The sequence below is a fragment of the Serinus canaria genome, chromosome Z (assembly GCF_022539315.1).
Source record: "Serinus canaria isolate serCan28SL12 chromosome Z, serCan2020, whole genome shotgun sequence".
Taxonomy (NCBI): domain Eukaryota; kingdom Metazoa; phylum Chordata; class Aves; order Passeriformes; family Fringillidae; genus Serinus; species Serinus canaria.
Genome location: NC_066343.1, coordinates 8,684,699 through 8,705,361, shown reverse-complemented (window position 1 = coordinate 8,705,361; position 20,663 = coordinate 8,684,699). Strand labels below are relative to the sequence as shown.

The window sequence follows — 20,663 nt, the reverse complement described above, 5'->3', positions numbered from 1 at the left end:
GAGAAACTGATTTTCCCTGGAAACGATTGTCCTCTTTTGTTATGCAATTATTGTGTATGTTTAAGGCATGGTGTGGGGCAATAATTGCTTATAAAAACCAGCATTTTTCCTTCACATGCAGTGTCTCCAATTGATGTAATTCCCTGGAAAACTCTGCCCAGCCATCAGTTGCTGAGCCCAGGAGAGAGTGGAGATCAAACTCTTGGTGTGTGGTGGTGAAGCTGCTTTGACATAATCCACACTCAATCTGTGCAGGAGCCAGGCTGGAACCGTCCCACATTAATTACATAACAATTAGGAAGGGCAGGTAATTAGTGCCTTGGGGCTCAGGGCTGACACTCCAGGTGCTGGTGCCACCTCTGCAGAGGTTGTCTCGTGCTCTCTGTCCCTAAATGTCCCCTCTGGGCGCTCTGTGCCCCACCACACCAACCCCCAGCCCTCATGCCTGGGGCTCTGCAAACACAACTGGGCTTTTCTAGCCTCAAAGCCTGAGGTATTTTTGGCCTCACTCATCTCTCAGGGCAGGCCATCAGCAGGCAAACATCGTCTGCTGACAAAGAGCTGCAACGCATGGCATCTCACTACAGGAGCACTGCAATCACTTTTCCTTTTATTCCACCAGAAAGTGCCCCAGATGAAAGGTCTGCAGCCACACACGAGTGTTCAGAGGCTCTCAAACAAATTGCAGGCTCAGCCCTCAGTGTCCTGGACATCAGCAGTGCCCCAGGGGCTCACACTCAGAGAGGAGGCAGCAGAGCTCCTCCGTGCAAAGGCAGGGGTGCAGCACTGGAACACAGCGATTCAGAGAAAATAAATTTGGGGTTTGGGGTTCATGCTGAAATGCTGAGCGAGGCAACGGGGCCATAATTGCCAGTGAGGTCCTGTTCTGCAGCCATCAGAGCAGCTCAGACCACACACCAGGCATCAGTCTCCACATCTGAGTGTGGGTGTCTGACTAGGAGACCAATTGTACTGCTAGTTTTCAATAGCTTTTTTTTTTCTTTCTTTTTTAAATAGAGGATTTGACAGTATATATTTAAAACAAAGATATTCTTCCTGCTGGCTGTCAACTGATTCTGGAAAACCTGAAATTCTGGCCTGCTGGTGATGTGGCTAACCCTACAGGAGATGTGCAAGCATTATTTTTAAAACATAGCCTGTGGCAGGGACATGGCAGTTACGTAAAAATTAAAAAAACTCAGGCCAACACTAAGTGTGTGATGGGTGCCAAGTACACTAGGAAAGAATTATTCCTGCCACATTTGGAGGACCTTGATGATAGGAGTTATGTAGGCACATCTCAAAAAATGCGTTTCACTCAGTACGTTTAGGAAGCACATTTCAGGGCTGCAGGAAGGAGCTCTTCCAGGGGATGAGGGAGGGTTAAATGGGATTACTTTGGAAACCTAACTATAACTTTTCCAAAGCTTTGGGATACTCTGCTACCCTCTAAAAGTTAATAAATTTATTATTTAATAACACAAAATACATTAAATTTTATGTAATATTTAATAACACTACAAATACCATTTTTAGAACACTTATCTTCACCCACAGACCCCAGCACGTTCCAGCCCCAGAAACAACCTACAGCGAGCATCAGCAAACCATGCCAAAAATTAGGCCAATGCTGCTTATGCAGCACATAAGAAAATAACCCAACGTAAGTTTTTAAAAAAATTGTTTCCACTGCTAAGCCTAGGGACACCCTGAGAGTATCAGCACCCACCACAGAGAATGTGCATCTCTCTGCCCTGCCAAGCCCGTGTTGTGTGCTCCGTGGTGGGGATTGGCACAGAAGGGTGCTGCCTGCTCCCTGTTGGTTCTGCTAGCAGGTGCCAGCACTTCCCTTTAGTCCAGTCTGGAATGCCTGCTGTGTCACTCGTGTGCTGGGGTCGGGGCAGGATCAGAGCAAAGGCGAGGAAAGGCTTTATTCCAAAGAACCGTGTGGTTTTGGTGGAGTGGTACCATAGATTCTATTCTGTAGAGGGTGATCTTGAGAGGGTGATCTTGTTCCCCCAATGAGTTGCAGCTGGACCAGTTGCTGAAGATTGGAGGCAGGCCTGATCTTGACAGGCCACACCTGCAACCAGCAAGAACTAGTGATGTATAAGAGTAAGGAAAGAGGAGTGAGAGGAGTCAGATTACTACTGCAAGGACCTGGAACAGTCAGTGTGTAGAGGAGCCGCCTGTGAGGAACATCAGGAAGGTATGAAGCTCTGACAAGACTAAATCCTTGTGCTATGATGAGGATAGAACCTATGCTGTCTAAGGCAACAAACGATGATGATGATGATAGAACCTATGCTATCTAAGACAACACTGTTCTATTGGCAAACTAGCAGAAACATCTTCCTCACACACTGTCCTTGAGAGGAACGGAGAGACAAGGCAGAAAAACAGCACCTGCAAGTTGTTTACAGTCACCAGGTTATCACATCTGTCCAGCTCCCTAACATTTCTCACGCTGGCCGTTTTTCTCTCCCTGCCCCATGGCATCCACACGGCTGCATCTCCCTGTGCCTCCCTGTGGCTATGGATGGCAAGGGAAGCGTGCCCAGCTCCAGGATGCCCACGGCCACGTGGCTCAGGCTCCTCCACAGCCCGCTGCCAGCAGCTTCTTTGGATTTAGCCTGGCTGAGCGTGGGGGCACTGAGAGGGGCTGAGGCTTTGTGTGCACCCAAAGGGCTCTTGGGTGGAGTGCAGTGGTGAGGGTCCCCAGGACGAGGTGAGAGATGAGAATTGACTCCAAGTTCTCAGAAGGGTGATTTATTATATTATTTTAAAAGAAAATATATTCTGAAATTATACTAAAGAAAGAGAAAGAAGATTCCAGAAGGCTTAAAAACAATGAACAATTAAAACTTGTGACTGACCAGAATGTCCAACACAGCTGGACTGGGATTGGTCATTAATTAAAAAGAATTCACATGGAACCAATCAAAGACACACCTGTTGGTAAAGAATCTCCAGATCACATTCCAAGCAATCAGATAATTATTGTTTACATTTCTTCTCTCAGCTTCTCAGGAGAAAGATCCTGGCAAAGGGATTTTCCAGAAGATATCATGGTGACATTGGGATGGAGCTCATTATCCATCCATCCCTCCACCCACCCACCCACCAGCTCATTCAGCCTGGTGGGTGGGTGGGTGGAGGGATGGATGGATGGGGGATGGATGGACAGGGATGGATGATGGATGGATGGATGGATCTGTTAGTACCATGTGTCACAGAAAGGTTTGCTGCTCAGTTCTGGTGACACAATCAATACAAGCAGCAGGGCCGAGCCAACGGGTGCCCCAGGGACATCACAGCAGCCCAGGGTGGCCCATCTGTGACCCACACACAGACCCACTCACCCCAGGGAGTTCACAGCACCCCAGATTTCCTCTCTCACTGGGCCAGGCAGCTCCAGGAATACCTAAATAAAACCTGCAGCTACTCCTCCCTTTGAAGGAGGACTTTATTGAGGCAGGGAGAGACCAAAGATTTCCAGCACAGCCACCTGACAGAACAGGGGGCACACAAGGAAAATAGGAGAGGTATTGAGACTCTTTGCTGGTAGAGAAGGATATTGCAGCCCACTGACAGTTATAGCCATTAGAATTTATTCCATGAGACAGCTCTTGTTCAATATAAACACTATCAACAACCAAGCCTGCCCTTACTGACAAAGTGAGTTTCCAGTATCTCACTAAATTAGTTGTTGCCCTTTAAGTCCTTACTTCAAAAAAAAAAAAAAAAAAGAAAAATTTAAAAAAGAAATTAAACCCAAGAAACAATGTTATGACATACCCTATTGTGCCACATTGTGATCCCAACATTGAAAACAAGACAGGGTGCCAATAATTCCAGGCTGAAACTTTCCATAATTTTACCTTAGCAGCCCTGTGCTTGTCTCAGATAGCTCATGGAAAGTGCTGGTACTCTAAGCACATGTAACACACTCCAGTTTCCAAATAACAACTAAAAATGAACATATACCGACATTTTCATGGCATGAGTAAGCTGCAATGGAAGCTGCAGGTTATACATTAAATACATGCAGAACTGGATACTATTATTGATATAAGTATTACTTAGTAATAATTAATTTGATGGGTTCATCATTCAGGGGGTTTTAAGAGGGCAAAGGGAGCAGCCTGAATCTAGTAAGTGGTTTTAATCAAATGAGTCAATTACATTTGAATACTGTTCTTTGGAAGCTTTCAAAATTCCCTTTCAAATATGTTTTCCATTAATTATCCACACTTCCCTCAGCACTCCACCCCACTCATATCCTTCCTGACCTGGGCGACCTAAAAATAACCTTGAATCAAGAAAGAACATCAGGAAATATAAATGGAAATGGCAGCTGATCAACCCTTAATAAAAGGTACATGGTATTAAAGCAGATCAGGTACCTGGTCCCACTTGATATATTTAGAAAAGTCTACTCAAGTCACTTAGATTAAATAATCCACTGCTGTGAAATTGCATCAGGTGAAGGACAGACATTTAATGTCTGTCTTTGATGTAAGAAACACCATTTCTGTACTTTTATGGAAGTAAGTGGAGTGGGAATAAACAAATCCTCACAATGCTGGGCTGTGCTAGGGGGGTCCCAGCTTTACACGTGATGCACCTTCAGTACCAGGTAGGGATTCCCCAAATACACCCCAGGGGGAGGAGATGAAATAAAAAAGCCACCTGGGTGAACAGCAGGGACAAGGGAAGGGTAAGGGAAAAACCAGAAACATCATGGGCAAAGAAGTGACCCACCCTGGAGCCAAGGTGAGTCCTGGCAGTGTCTGAACGTGGTGAAGCTCAACAACCACGTCCCCCTCTGTGCTTCCACCTCTGCAACAACACAGCCCAGAGAATTTGTTTTACACTCCCCAGGGCAACAAAACTTGGTATTTTCTGAATTATTGTTACTGCTCAGCACAAGGAGAATACCGAAGGCAGAAAACCACTGAATTACAGATTTATTCCAAGTAACTCAAGACAAGGAAAAAAGGCTTCAGCTTGAGCTAGCAGCAGTTATATCACATTCTGTTCATTAGTGCATGAAAGTTTAAAGTTAAGTTTATTCTAGTTGCACAATTTTTTCCTGCTACAATTTAAACCTGAGCCAAGCCAGGATGACTACTTCAAATTTAAATCAGATGGGAAGTGATTAAAAAAGAAAACAACCTCTTTTACAACCCCAGCAAAAAAAAAAAAAAGAAAAAGAAGTGAAACAGAAAATACATGCCACATACATGGTGCACTAACATGTGCATTAAAGGGAAAAAAAACCTCATCAAAGGCACAAAAATACATAAAGAGTTTTCATCTACTTATTTTGCAATACCCTTGCAAGAATTCTCAGTTTTTTGCTATGGTTCTGAGCCAACAGTAAATTTCTTCCAGAAAGAAGAGGAGACTGATCACTGTACAGCAATTTGAAACAATGTCCTGGCATATATATTTCTTTTCACACGTGATTCCACTTCCTGACAACAAGCCGAGAGGAAAATTTAAGAAAGCAGAGTGGGAAGCCTTGCTGGTTTTCCTTACAAAAAAGAAATAAATTCCTACTGTTAAGGCCAACAGTCCCATCACAGAACTGAATGTCCTGGGTGAAGGTTCATTGTCATCTTGTCCCTGGGGCCTGGTCATTCAGAGGGTTCTAATCCCTGTATCAGTGCTGGAGGCTGTCAGGCTGGTCAGGTGGGATTGCCCCTCCGTGGATCCCACTGACCCCCCTGTCTGTGGAAATCTTCCCAGGAGGATTTTCCTCATCCCTTCCCAGGGGCTGCAGTGAGACTGTGTGCCATTCACATCCCCTGAAAATATCCCTCACCCAGGATTTCTCTCCTGGGAAGCTGAGGGGCCTCAGAGAAAAGGAAAACAATTCTGATCTCATTTGCTTCTCCTGTGTTGTGCTCATGTGGAATGTGTTTGGGGATTGTTCCACTGGACTCTGCTGGGAGTTGTTTTCACTCTTTGGGCAGTCAGGGCCAGGCTGTGTCAGGGCTCTGGAGAGAGTCAGGAGTTTCCATTATTATCTTTTAGCCTTTTGTCTGTATCCTTTCTGTATTCTTTAGTATAGTATGGTATTCTTTAATGTAATATGGTATTATAAAGTAAGAGCTTAGCTTTCTGAGAAGATGGAGTCAGATGCATCATTCCTGCCTCCATCAGGAATTCCCTGCAAATTCAAGAGTCCTGCCCTGTCCTGGCCAGCCCTAGGGATGTGAGGGATGATATCTGGGAGACCTCTGCTCTCTCCCAGTCCTCAGGAGCTTCTCCCAGCCACTGTGACCACGCCACACTTTTAAAGGTTCACTCCAGCAAGGAGTCTGGGTGCCACTGAACTGCACTAGGAAATCACTGCAGAATATGGGTGGATTCAAAGTCAAACAGGTTTGTGTTCCTGAGCAAAAAAATTCTGAGTCACTCAAGAATTTAGGAAATTCTGAATTTTTCTATTACACCGCAGTAATTTAGAGGGAAAAAAATTGTCTGTTTTTACTGCATGTAACTGTCAGATGCTGACATTACGGTAAGGTGGGAAAGTACAAATATCAAAACTTATTAGGAAAGATGGAAAACACAATTCAGAAAGATGAGGTGCCTTACACTGCTCAGAATTGAAGGACCTGATTGCTTACAGTTCTCCACCCACCCTAAGAACAGCAGCAGCAGCTCGGGATCTCTCAGCCAGGAGAGGGAGAGATGCTCCTGGCTGGAAATAAAGTGTGGCTGCCCTGGAAGCTGCTGAAGGAGCTGCACCAGCAGGACACAGTGAGCTGGAGGATCCTGGGGAAAGGACACAAATGATGAGCAAAGTGCTGCACAGGTTCTTGTTGTGCTCCTGCTCACAGCTGGGGTCACTTTCTGTCCTGGTCCTGGCGAGAGCAGTGCAGGGGCTGGCCCAGAGCTCCCACACTGCCCAGGGGACAGCCTGGAAGCACCACATCAACATCTGTGGGGCAGAAACCAGGCCAGGAATGGGCACCAAAAGCAGTTTGAAATTTACATCAGGCAAAACAAGTGCTGGAGGGAAAGGGTCAAAGAGGGGGACACCACAAAGAGGGAGCAAATGTGTGAGCAAACATTTGCTATTACCCTGGCAATGAATGTCAATTATTACAAAACTCATTTATTCACCTTTCTAATGCAAGAAGCATTAAGGGGACCTGCTACAATTACAAATAACTTGCTCACAAAATAAACATTAGGAGTAAAAGCTCCCTCCAGTTTCAGCCAAGTGCCTGAAACAAAGTGAGCTCAGCAGGACCAGGGAGAGCCTCTGGCCTGGAAGGACAAACCTGCAAGGTGCACCCAAGAGGTCCCAGAGGAAAAGGAAGCCATGAGTCAGAGGAGCAGCCCAGACACAGGACAGGGCTCCTGGCACTCCTCAGGTGTTGCTGTCTGCAGAGACTTGCAGGTGACAGCTGGTGGGAGGTGGGAGCCACTCCTGTGTCACCCGTGCAGCCACAGCTGAGCACGGGAAGGCTGCAGGGATGAGCAAACATCCCCTTGCAGATGGTGCCTCCCATACACCACCAGATGGGATGGAGTTCCACATTTTAGGCTGCTTTGTGTCTGCAGAAGTCACAGCAGAGACAGGAAACTGATTCTCCAGGAGCCCATGGGGTGAGAGGGGCTCAAAAAGCAAGTAAGTCAGGACACAGATAGCCCAGGCAAGCATCCTTCTGCTCTGGACCACCCAAAAAGGAACACACATAAGATATACATTCAAACACCCTCCAAAAAATTAAAAGTAAAATGAAAAAATCAAGGACACATTTGCAGAAAGTCAGTGATCCTTAGGAAAACCCATTTGAACCAGTGCTGGGAGGATACTTTATTTCTTCCTCCCCTCCTTTTCATGGGAGGTAAATATATTTATTTGTCTCACAGAGAACTACCTGGCATCACTCTCAGTTTGTCAGGTGGATGCCTTTTGGGCTACCCTAAGAACAGGGGCAGACACAGTTAGGGGAATAAAAAGCTGTTCTATTTACTGAAGGCATTCAGGGGCATTTTGGGCACACAACCCTCCCTCAGGGGCTGCACCCAGAAATGGACCACGGGTCACAGTTTGCACACTTTTGTGAGTTTGATCCATTTGCATATTGGGGTTAATCTAACAATTCCAGCTGCAGGTAATGAAGTCACTGACCCCCAGTTTGCCCCCAAGTCCCTTTTGTTGGCATCTCTGGCCCTGGGGCAGTGAGGTGTCCTTGGCTGCCAGGCCTGGAGAGGAATTGCTGTGTCTGCCCAGAATGGGACAGCAGCAGAGTTTTACACTGAAGAACAGGCTCACAAATGTATGGAAAATATAAAAGTTAATATCCTAAGGCATCCAGGTGTCTCATCAAGGGCCAGCTCCCTTTCCACAGGGATGCAGAGCAGCAGCCAGGCACCATCCCCTGTCTGTAAATGACTCCAGCACCACCCCAGGGTGCAGACAGAGCTCTGGCAGCCCTGTGGCAGGGTGGCCCTGCTGACAGCAGAGCTCTCCCAGGTGCAAGAAACAGCTACTCACTTTTCATAAATTTAGAAAGGTTTATTAAACCTTATCAAAAATACAGCAGAAGACTGAGTAGAGGAAAGGTTACTGCACTGGGAGCAGATGATTTCCCCTACCACGTGCTCATCTACACAGTGGACATTTTGCTTTTTAACCCTCTGGCCCCTCTCAGAGTTCTGTCCCCTGACTCCTCCTTCCCTGTCCAGTGGTGGAGCTGACCTCCTCAAATCCAGACTGGAGGTGAGGTGTCACCACAGTGACGAGCCACCCTCCCAAACACCCCAATCCCAGCCCACCCCCTGATAACAACACAAGGGGGATCAAAAACAAGTCTGTAAAAGCTCTCCTACCTGCAGACATGGTTATGTGTCTGTGCACTGAGGGAGCCAGCCCTGGCACTGCTCACCTGTCACACAGGTCACTGCACAGGTCACGGGCTGCCAGGGCCAGCAGGGGATGCTCCCATGGGGCTCCCAGCTGCAGCAGGCACAAGGACACGAGCAGAACCCCCACTCAGGGCCTGCAGGCTTGCACCCATCACAGCAGCAGATCTGCACCCAAACAGTCTGTCTCTGTGTGCTTGTTCCCACAGCCAAGCCATGGGTCGGAAACTCCATTTCCCAAAAGTTCTGCCTGTCAGCTTCATGTTCAGTTTGGGTTTCTTAGTGGCTGGTTCTGTCTTTGGGGTTCTTTTGTGAGTTTTTGGCATGATGCAGCAAGGACAGGTAGAGGAGCAGAGCCTGAGGCTGCCTGTGCAGTGAATGCAGTGCCAGTGTGCAAACTCAGCCTTGCAGCCCTTCCAGGGAGCCTCCTCCTCTCAGCAGACCCTGGCCCAGCCACCTGACACAGGTGAGACCTGTTCTGAGGCACGTGCACATCTCCTGCACACTGGTCAGCAGAGGTCAGGAACTCTTACACCATGTCCTGTGATGTTGGGAAGGATGAAAGATCTGTGGGTTTAGCAAAGAGATTTTTAAATGTAGAATGTGGAGAAGGAATAGAGATGGAAGCAAGTTTTGATCTGGAAGAAAAGAATTGCTGAGCCAGCCTGAGTGGGTAACCAAGGAGCAAAGGGTGTGTTGGTTAGAAGGGGTTTTATGGCTCAGAGCAAAGATAAACCCTCCCCAAACACAAAGATGTTTGTACCAAGCAGGAAGAGAGCACAGGCAAACAAGGCACAAATGTGGCAAGGAGAAAAAAGGGCTCAGAATTTCCCACTGCAAGAAAACTGAAAAACAACTTCTGGCTTTAGCTGTGATGTACAGACTGTGAGTGAGAGGAGAGCAGTGCCATGAATATGGGAATTACAGGAGCTATGACAGGCTAGAGGTAACAGTTCAGGTACAGATTGGTTCTGCTGTGTGAAAATGCTCAGCACAGAAAAGTAAATAATGCACTGTAACCAAACCAAAGGGACTCCAGGGCTGCCTGCAGCTGGAGCTGACAGCTGTGGGCACAGCTCTGTCACCCACAGCCCTGGGCTGCTGTGACTCTTGGATGGCATAAACTGCATTTTGGAGAGCCCCTGGAGTCCCCCATCCCTCATTCAGGCTCTTACCCCTGTGACACCTCTCATGGCATCATTCCATCATTTCCCTACAACCAACACATTTATTTTCACAGCAGCCAGTGAGGAAAGAAGGAATTACTGCAGCAGTGGTCAGCACAAACCCCAGCAGGTCTGAGGCAGCTCAGTTTGGATGCCTGGTGAGATGCAGCCATTGATCTTTGGTGTTTAAGTGGCACTTTTCTATTTGAGCCACTGCACTCACAGAGGTTGGTTCTGCCTGCCAGCATGCCTCCCTCCTGAGCCAAGCTGGGTCCCCAAAACAAGGATTAATTGCCATTATTAATCACAATCACAATTCCTTCCTGAGTACCTGACAAGAAAAGAGGCCCTGCTGTTTCCCTCAGCCGTCAGGTACTCGTTGGCCAAGAAAGCACAACTGCAAGACCTCACAAAGTGACACAAAGTCAACATAAAAACCTGGAAAATCACACACAGGGCTCAGTCCCACCCCAGCAGCCCTCCCCTGCTCCTGACCAAGCTCTCAGAACAGGAGACAGTGCTGCAGAAATCAAATGCCATTGATTATCCATTGGTTATCAGCTCCTGCACGGATCACCCTGGGACATCAGCAGTGCTGCTCCCTTCAGCTGCACACAAACACTGTGCAAACCCAGGGCACCCAGGGAATATTTCTGTGTCTGCTCTGGGGTGCCCTGACCCCAGGGCAGCTCTGACTCTGACCCTCATCCATGGAGAAAGTTTCCCAGACTTCCAGATGGACTGGAACCCACAAAAGTGGGAAGCAGATTACAGAGAGCAGTGTGGGTGTGTCACTGGGTGAGAAATTGAGGGTTTGGGGTTTTTAGGGTGTTGTGGATGGAAGCAAGGTGGAGGGCACAGGGAGGGTGTCATCCTGGGCTTCTTCTTCACCTTCTTCTTCTTCCTCCTTCTCCATGGGTTTGGGTGGAGTTTGTAATTGGGCAGGAAAGTCCCCATTGTGGGGTCTGTGGGATCAGTTATTGGGCTAAAAGGGCAACAATCCAGGTGTCAGCCCTTAATGGGACAGTTTAGCTGTAGAAGCCCTTGTACCAAGGGATTGTTGGGCATTTTGTGCCTTCTAGTGAAAAGCTGCCCAGCTCCCAGCAGTGAGAGTGTTTCACTGATAAGAAATTATAAACACCTGAGTCAGAGCAGGAATTACTGCCTCAAGTGCCTTCAATCCAGAGCCAGAGAAACCCACAAAGCACCTGCATGACAGAGCTGACCCTGCTCAGGGGTCCCTGCTGGAGCCCTGCACTCCTCCAGCACTTCTCCACCCTTCTCTCAAGAGAGCTCTGCAGCTGGCCTGCACCATTTCAGCTCTCCCCAACAGATTTATTGGGAGGAAGCATTTTTAATTGTTCACTGAAATTGTTCTGTGAGCACCACATTGAAGAGAACATGACTGGTGCAAAAGAAGGCTGCAATTTTCTTGTCATGCCTGCTCCTCCATGAATGCACAGGGTTAAAAATAAACCCTGACTCCGTTCTGGAGGACAGCAGAGACATCCTGTCAGAGGTGCTGAGCGTGATCCCCACAACTCCAGAGGAGGACATAAAATCTTTGGCATTTGCTGAAACAGGAGGAACAACCTGTGTAAGGCAGAGGAAGTGAGGAGAAGTCAGAAAGAAACAGAAACAGGCATCCTGAATTTCCAACAGGTGGGGACCCAGCACAGTCCTGAGACATCAAAGTTATAAATTCGTTATAAATTTGTTATAAATGAAAAATGTAGTTATTGGCTTTCACATTTACGTTTTGGCTTTGGCAATTTATTATTTATGATAAATATTCTGATATAATGCTATCTGTAATTCCTTTTCACTGCCTTTTGGTATAGTATAATCTGTCAGCTTATTTATGCACTGTATAGCTTGTAGAAATAGCAGTGTGATAAATATATCTTGGGACTTAGCATGATATTAAAATAGACACCATGTAATGTTAAAATCTCTTTATTTGTGTGACTAACTCAAACAATAGTGTGAAATAGCACTGTTGTTTCTCACATTTTATCTGAATGATGAGATTACAGTGACAAGAACCAGGACACCAAGGGAGAAATTTGCTGCCAACCCTCCAGTTATCAAGCAGTGTCAGAACAGCAGAATGGAACCTTGAGAAGAAATAAAATATATTGATTTAATCTACACGATGGCATGCAGACAAGTCAAAGGGTAAAACCAAGCAGAAGAAACTCCTGGAACATCTAAACTCACAAAAAACGTTTGAATATTCATAACTCTCATTAATATGCATTTCACCACTAAGGAGAATACATAGGAAAATTGTTTTAAGCTAATGGTGGGTTCCTGGCATTTTGGCAAGGAGCCCCAGCACTGGATATTGTCCCTTTTATCCCTTACAAAACCTTTTATTAACGAATTTTAAATAGTGAAACGTGTTTTTGACCAGAATTAAACACCAGAAGCGTGGAGAGGCTCAGGACCAACACGGGGAGTGGCAGAGCAGAGGCAAACTCCCACTCTGGGATGGGGTGGGAGTTAATTAACCCATTCCCCAGAACTGGCCAGGACTCCCTGTGTGCCCAGGATCCAGCTCGGGGGGGGCTCCCAAACTCCTGCCCTGCCCTCTGCACAGGTACAGACACCTGCAGGCAGCCTCAGGTTCGGCACAGCACCCCAAAGGGAGGCACAGCACCCCAAAGGGAGGCACAGCACCCCAAAGAGAGGCACAGCACCCCAAAGGGAGGCACAGCACCCCAAAGGGAGGCACAGCACCCCAAAGAGAGGCACAGAACCCCAAAGAGAGGCACAGCACCCCAGAGGGAGGCACAGCACCCCAAAGAGAGGCACAGCACCCCAAAGGGAGGCACAGCACCCCAAAGGGAGGCACAGCACCCCAAAGAGAGGCACAGCACCCCAGAGGGAGGCACAGCACCCCAAAGAGAGGCACAGCACCCCAGAGGGAGGCACAGCACCCCAAAGAGAGGCACAGCACCCCAAAGAGAGGCACAGCACCCCAAAGAGAGGCACAGCACCCCAAAGGGAGGCACAGAACCCCAAAGAGAGGCACAGCACCCCAAAGGGAGGCACAGCACCCCAAAGAGAGGCACAGCACCCCAAAGGGAGGCACAGCACCCCAAAGGGAGGCAGCACCCCAAAGGGAGGCACAGCACCCCAAAGAGAGGCACAGCATCCCAAAGGGAGGCACAGCACCCCAAAGAGAGGCACAGAACCCCAAAGGGAGACACAGCACCCCAAACTGCAGCAGGCTGACCTGCCTGGACTGAGCCACAGCAGTTCCGTGAGGCTGCTGGGTCTGAGAGGGCACCTGCAGTCAGTGCAAACCTCGCAGTCATTCCAGACCCTCCATCACACCAGCTCAGGCCTGCAGAATAATTAATCTGATAATTGCTGGTTCTCAGACGTTACTTCACACCCAAAAATCTCAGAAGGCAAAAAAGGGGCAAAAGGCACAGTTCCCCAGCACCATGAGAAAAAGGGAGAGAATATAATTCTGGATTTTTTTTCAATAGTTGCAGCATTTATCTCTTAAAATACAACCTTTTTTTATTTTTCAAAAGGGTGGTGGAGATGATCAGATCTACCACCAAAAAAAAAAAAAAAACCCAAAAAAAAAAAAAACAAACCAACCCAACCAAAAAAAAAAAACAAAACAAAACAAGGAAAAAAAAAAAAAAAAAAAAAAAAAAAAACCCATCACACTTCCAGAAGTAAACTTCAAAATTACAATATAGCTCCTTTCGGAACTGGCAGCTTATAACACTTCCTAAAAAAGCCTCAGTTGGTTCTGAGCTCATGGCAAACACCAAAGGAAACTGCAATGGCTGGACTGACTTGGGGAAGCCTCTGTTCCTATAAATACTGACTCTGTAGCTCAAACAGAAAACCTTGCGGGACTGGTAAATCCAGAAAAAAAAAATAAAATAAAATTGGAAGCTCAACTGGAAGCATATGTTCCTACACATTTAGTGCAGAGGCACAGTGTTAAAAAAACCCATCCCTCCATCAGTAATGAGTGGTACAGAAAGAGCTGGGAAGAGGGGCTCCCCAAAAATCTCATGTTCCTGCAGGGACAGGGACAGGGACAGGGACAGGGACAGGGACAGGGACAGGGACAGGCAGCTGCTGACCCACAGCCCCACCAGCCCTGACAAACCCTGCCCCAAACAAGCAGGGAAAAAAACAGAAAATCTAGCTGAAAAGTTACTTCCAGGTGAATTAAGACCAATGAAGTACAATGATTCAGTAAGTTAGGGGCTGAGCTGCTGTTTCTGGGCTCAGAATTCGCTCTGCACAGATCTCCTGGCACATCTGAGGAACTGAGCAGATGAGGCCAAATCGATGCAGCTCCATCAATAAGGGAGACAAAATGAAATGAGCAGCAGCCCTGGCTGTAAGTCAGGTGGAAGAATGAAGTCCACATTAAACTGTGAGAGTGCTCTCACCCCACCAGGAGCTGCCCTGCAGCAGGAGCCTCTGGGCACCCCTGGCATGTCTGAGGGTGGGACTGTGGCTCTCATCCTTCCAGCAGGGAAGTGGCTGAGTGACAATTTTGGTCCCCAGGCTCTGGGAATTTGCATTTCCAAGCCAGCTCTAACCTGTGCTTCCAGCCACTGACATTTCACCTGTTGGCCAAAAGCATTTCCCAGCAACTCCACAAACAAGCCCTTGCCAAATGTCATTTGTCTTGGGATCTAATTATCAGCCAATAACTCAATTACAGATTATGCACTTCTGTTGGAGCACGCTGTAATATTCCAGGATCTCACAACGCCTTGCAGGGAAAAGCTGAGGACCCCAATCCCTGCTTTCTGTCCAATAAAGCTTTGTCTCACCAAAATCTGATCTTATTACCCCCAGTCCTATTGATTCCTCTCTCAGACATTCAGGTGGGGTCTCTGGCTGCCTTTCACCCTCAAGGGTGACCAAAAGTCAAGGGTGACCAAGTGGGTCAGGCTCAGGTGCCTGACCAAAGCCCCCTAAGGTGCACCAAGGCTGCCAAAGGGTTAATACTGAACTGTTCAATGCCACCAGTGTTCCCCAGGCCAGTCTGTGTGGGTTCAGCTGACCCTTGAGGAGGCATGTCACACATAACCCACACCTCCCTGCACCTTGATTATCTCTGTGCAGGCTCCCCACACAGCCACAGGTACAAACAGCCCCCCTGGTAACACCACACAAGAAACATCCACCTTGGAGAGTCAGGGGGAAATGCCTCAATTTTGGCAAATCTGAAAATCAGCATGGCTGGGGGACTTCCCTGTCCTTCTGATTGACCAAACGTGCTCAGCAGACATTTCTCACAGAGCAGAGCTCAGCCCTGGATGGATCACAGGGGGGGTTTCACTTGTTTGTTTGATTGCTGGTTTGGGTTGGGTTCTTTTTTGTTTCTTTGTTGGTTTGGGGGTTTTATTAATTTTTGTATTTATTTCCCTCCTGTTGCCTGAGGTGGCAGGGGACACTGTAAACTCACTTTTCATTTCTTCCCAAGGGGAAGGAAGCAGCCCTTGGCTGCTCAGGGGCTCAGGCTCTGCTGCCCCTCAAGCACAGAGCAGAGGAGCCAGAAGGTTTTGGGGAATGTCCCCAACATGACTGGGGCACAGGGACAACCTGGGAAAGGGACCAGGAGCAGGGGACCCCAAAGCTGCCTTCCCAAAGAACCATGAGAGACTCTGCCATGGAGAAGATCCTACAAAAAGATTTCCCCCAAGAGCACCGACAACCACCTTTTTTAATTAACTCTTTCAGTTTAAGGTAATCCATTAAAAAACCAAAAGTTCGGAGAAAACGAAAGCACAACACATCTGCTTATGTCTTGTCTGGTGATGAGGAGAAAAACTCCTCTCTTATGTGCTGCTTTCTCCTGAAATTGGTAAAGCGTGGTGGTCTCTGGAGCACCTTCCTTTCACTGGAACACCACAGGGAGTGATGCCTGCATGCCAGCAGGGAGATTTGGGGGCAGTACCAGTCCTGAAGGGCCCAAAAACCCAACAAAAAAAAACCCCAAAAACAAAAACAAACAAAAAAAAAAAAAAAAAAAAAAAAAAAAAAAAAAAAAAACCAAAAAAAACCCAAAAACCCAAAAAAACCCCAACACTCCCCAGCCATCTGCAGCTCTAAAAATGCACAGGATGCTGAGCAACTCAGGGGGGGGGTACCCAAAAAAAAAAGTGGATAGCTTTTAATTAATTTAATCTTCATTAAAACATTAAACATTGAAGTGGCTGAGGGTACAGCAAAGCTGCTGGGGGCATGTGCCAAGCAGTAAGGTAAAACAGAGAGGATCCACAAAATCACTGTGTCCTCTACAAAACCAGAGCTGCAGCAGGCAGGAAAAAAATCAAATGATTGGATTCTGTTAATCTGTGGGGACACGGACCTAATTCTGCATTTAATTTTGCTAAGTGGGAGGAAGATTATTGCAGGCAAGACACAAAGAATATCTCTGCTTCAATCATGTAACATTTACAACCCTAAATACTCCGAGGCGGTTATTAATAACAGTATCAGAACATTTCCATGTATTCAATGCACAGTTATGAAAGAAACTAAACACACAGGCCTCCTCCCAACGCGGACAATAACAATAATGTTAATATTTACATTCCTCTAATCACTTGTTTCCAGTAGTATTTCAAAAAGCATCTGTGAACCTGCTGGCCAACAAGGGCCAGCCTTCTGTGAGGCTCTGCAAAAAGCATCATTTGGGGCATTTTGCTTTACTTTTGAGAGACTAACCCCTGACTGAGGCAGAGCCAGCCATTCTCTGTCTGGAGTTTTGGAAAGAAAACAGAAATGTGCTCTCATCCAGACTCCCAGTGCCACAGTGAAGGATCTGTTGGGAGCTGCACTTGTTTACAGCCCTCAGTTCCCCTGGGAAGAAGCAGTTTAACTAAAATCAGAACCTATCTGCATGTGGTATTTACATGCCCTAATTTGCTGATTTGAAACTCGGCCTCTTCCACACTCTTTCAATAAATCTGTGTCTTCTTTTTCTGCCTGAAGTGGGAAATCAGAGTGTACAGCAACACCTGTTTGGTGTTTGCAGAAACTCTTCTAAAATCCGAGGGAGATCAAAACACTTTTCCTTAAGAACAAGAATTCCCTCTGCAGATCCTTCAGTATTGCAGCACGCTCAATCTGAGCACACATTTCCAGAGTATCACAGATTCACTCTTTGTGCAGCCCTTATCAAGACAGGTTCTGCACTTTTAACAGATTTTCCTTTGAAGCAAATATCCCTCTGTAGGGAAAAAAAAACAAACATGCCAACATGTTAATGGCAAAGGCAAAATAAGCACGTGGCAATTATTTCCCAAGCCACGGCAATTTCTCTGCCATGGCAATTATTTCTCCAGCCCTTAATGCTGCCATATCAGAGCAGATCTCATGAAGGCATTTGGATCTTCCTCAGGATGCTGGCTCCTGTCACACCCTGACGTCCCCAGAGCCTCAGCAGGGTGCAGTGTGTCACTGTCCACCCCTGGGCTGGCTGGGACATGGACACCACACCTGGGCACACCTGGTGGCCACAGCTGTGCGTGCTGTGCAGGACAGCACAGCCCAGCACTCGTCCCACTCAGCTCTGGAAATCTGGAGTTCCAGCTGGCACATCACCTGGCAGTCAGTGCCCAAACAACTGGAAACCAACACTGAAAGGACCTGCAAGGTAAGGAGAGCAAAATCTGTGTGCCCTACAAGCATTTTCCATCATCTTCATTATGTACCTTGGACAAAATGCATTGCTTTTTCACAGACCCACTCAAGGTATGCTGATGGAGCTCTCTCGTGTGATTAATTCCTCTTTCTCTCCCTCATCTGTGTAATTCTATAGCACATATCACTCTAAGTGACTCTGCTAGATAGAGCCCAAACTAAAGGAGATAACTTTTGTGGTTTGTCCCTCCTTGGGAGAGATCTGATTCTTCAAAAACTGCCACACAGCTTCTCTGGTTTTGTTTTTTTATTCCCCATTCCATTCATACATTTGCGTGGTGAAATCAAAGCAAATGAAATCTATGCAGTATTTTTTCACTGCCAGGAGCTGGCGTGTGCAACATCGACTTTTCATTATCATCTGATTAAAGTTTGCCTGCCTCTGTTAATAAACTGAGGGTTCATGGCTTATTGCTTTACACCTGTAAGAATGGGAGCACATTTTCTAAATGAAAGAGACTGCTTAATTTTCAAATCTTTTCTTCATTTTTTTTTTTTTTTTTTTCTTGCAATGGATCAGTTTTGGCCACTGAGGGAATTTCCTGCACACCTTAGCACAGACTGATGTCTGTATGCGTGCACACAATCTTTGCACTTCAAAGATTAAACATCTGTAAAAGCCACTAACACTCAAAAGCTTTGAATAAAGCTTGGGATCAAGCAAAAGGCGACCAGAAAAGGACATTTCCTGATGATCTCTCTTGAAATTCAAACCAGCATCCCATAAAAAAAATCCAAAACCGAAGCATTCTCCTGCCCCTTTAATAGCAGCCTGCTGTTCTTGAAAGCACCAACATAGTTGATGTCTGAAGCAATAAAAGCTCAGCTTCCTGCCCTGTAATTATTACTAGATGCAATTATGAACAACTCATTCATCACTATAAAAGCACAACTTAAGGCTCCAATAGAACAGACATGGAAGGGATTTGTTTTCAGGCAGTTCTCTCAGTCAGGCTGTAATTTAACAACACGGCTGATAAACAAGCGTTGTAAGCCAATGTAAAGAAGGCAGGGCAACATCCATGTTTAATATCATCTGGGGATCCTCCAGCACTCCGTTTAGCACGCCATGAAAACATGCCCCAAAGCAATAGGCAGGAATTGGAGGGCGAACGTGACAGAACTACAGCCATCCCTGCTGCCCAAAGTTTGCTCGCTTAACCACGAGGCACCCGGGGGCTGCCTGAGCACACCAGGATTATTTACAGATGGGGGAAAAGCACAAATACCAGACCGGGCTCGGAGCTCTCCTTGCAAAGTTACCGCTCCAGGACAGCTCAGAGATGTGCTGGGCCTCGGGACAGGGCTGAGCTCTGTGTCACTTTCTCACCAGCGTGAGGAAACACCGGCAGCCACCCAAACTTCCCCAAACCCGCCCGACAGCCGCCGGGCCGCTCCCGTGCGGGGACAGAGGCACCAGGGCACGCCAGGACCAGCCTCGAGCACATTTCAGACAAGATCAAGGATTCAGATGAGGCAACAGGAGGTGTGTGGGTAAGACACCCGATCTCTATGCACGCCGAGCAAGCACAGCGTCCTTCCCTTCCCGGTTATGTAATACACGCGAGTATTTAACCACTGCTGCTCTGACACACGCATGTCACACAGATCAGCTTTGGGAAGGATCAGCTGGGCCGGCAGGGGCAGGAATGGGGCAGGAATTGGGCAGGAATTGGGCAGGAATGGGGCAGTTCACGGTAGCCCCCCGGGAAGGAATCCCACCCGAGCCCCGGGCGGTCCGAACCCCAGGGCAGCCGGGCCGGACCCGGCTCGGGCTCTGTGCCACCACTGCCACCTCAGCTCGGCCGGGCTCGTCACACCTGCCTGGCAGGGAACCCTCCCGCTCCCCTGGCATGTTGCAGGCTGCCATCAGGGCACGGGCTCACCCGCCCGGCTGCGTCCCTAAGGGAGCCGAGAGCCCGTGTCCCCCCAGAGCATCGCCGGGAGAAGCGGCAGCCCCCAGGGAAGGGCTCAGTGACTCCTCAGAGTGCCCCCGTGCTGCTCTGGGACTGTGGCCCCTGGCAGCCTCGCTGTGCTGAGTTCGCTGAGAAAGGCACAGCTGCATTTCTTCACACGGCAGAAGTGCTGGCACCGAGACCACTGAACACCTGCCTGGTGACATGCCGCTCTCCGGGCAGCCCTCTGGAATTCGGCTGCTGCCACAGGGGGTGGAAACGCAGGGCTCGGGGAGGAACGAAGAGTCACCAGCGAGAAGGACTCAAGCACCGCCGGCTCCGGCACTTGGCCCGCGCCCCGGGAGCGCCTGGCGGGGCCGGGCCGGGGGCGGCACCGCCGGGGGTGCGAGGGGGCGGCCCGAGGGCCCGGCTGTCCCTCCCCGCCTGCCCTCCACCCGCGGGTGGGGCGGTACCTGCTTGTCCAGCGCGGCATCCTTGGCGCTGCCCGCGGCGCATCCCTTGGGAGCGGGCACCCGCTCGCAGTTGCAGCCCTCCAGCATGTACATGCCGGCGGGGCGGGCGCTCTGCTCGCCCTCGAAGTAGAAGAGCACGTTTTGGTAGAGGGCGAACCACTTCTCGTGCCAGCGGTTGGTCTCCGCCGTCTTCTTGCTGAGGTAGCCGCGCTTGGTGCCCTCCTTGCGGGCCAGCAGCGCCAGGTACAGGGCGTGCCCCTCGTTGTACCGCACGCTCTTCTGCATCGTGCCCGGAGCCCGCGGCCGCGGCGCAGCCTCGCCGGGCGCTCACGGAGCAATTCATGGGCTCCGGCACGCACCGACGGGGCGGCCCCGGCCCCGCGCCCCGCCCGAGTGTCCCCCGGCCCCCGCCCCGCCCCGCCCCGCGCCGCCTCCCACCGCCCCAGGCACCGCCGGCGGCGGCGAGCGGCCCCCCGGGCGCTGACGTGGGGGATCAGCCGTAAATCCGCTTTGGAGAGCGATTTAAAGAGCAA

The 20,663-nt window shown here is 48.6% G+C and overlaps 1 protein-coding gene across 3 annotated transcripts in view; it reads right to left on the bottom strand.

Moving 5' to 3' along the window:
- The window catches only part of RASGRF2 (Ras protein specific guanine nucleotide releasing factor 2), a 128,045-nt gene extending 107,630 nt beyond the window's left edge, over positions 1–20,415 (bottom strand). For all 3 annotated transcript variants that reach the window (XM_050987267.1, XM_050987268.1, XM_050987269.1), the window contains exon 1: positions 20,131–20,415. In XM_050987267.1, coding sequence (XP_050843224.1) covers positions 20,131–20,415 — 285 coding nt within the window. The remainder of the gene's footprint in view (positions 1–20,130) is intronic.
- Between the last annotated feature and the right edge of the window lie 248 nt (positions 20,416–20,663).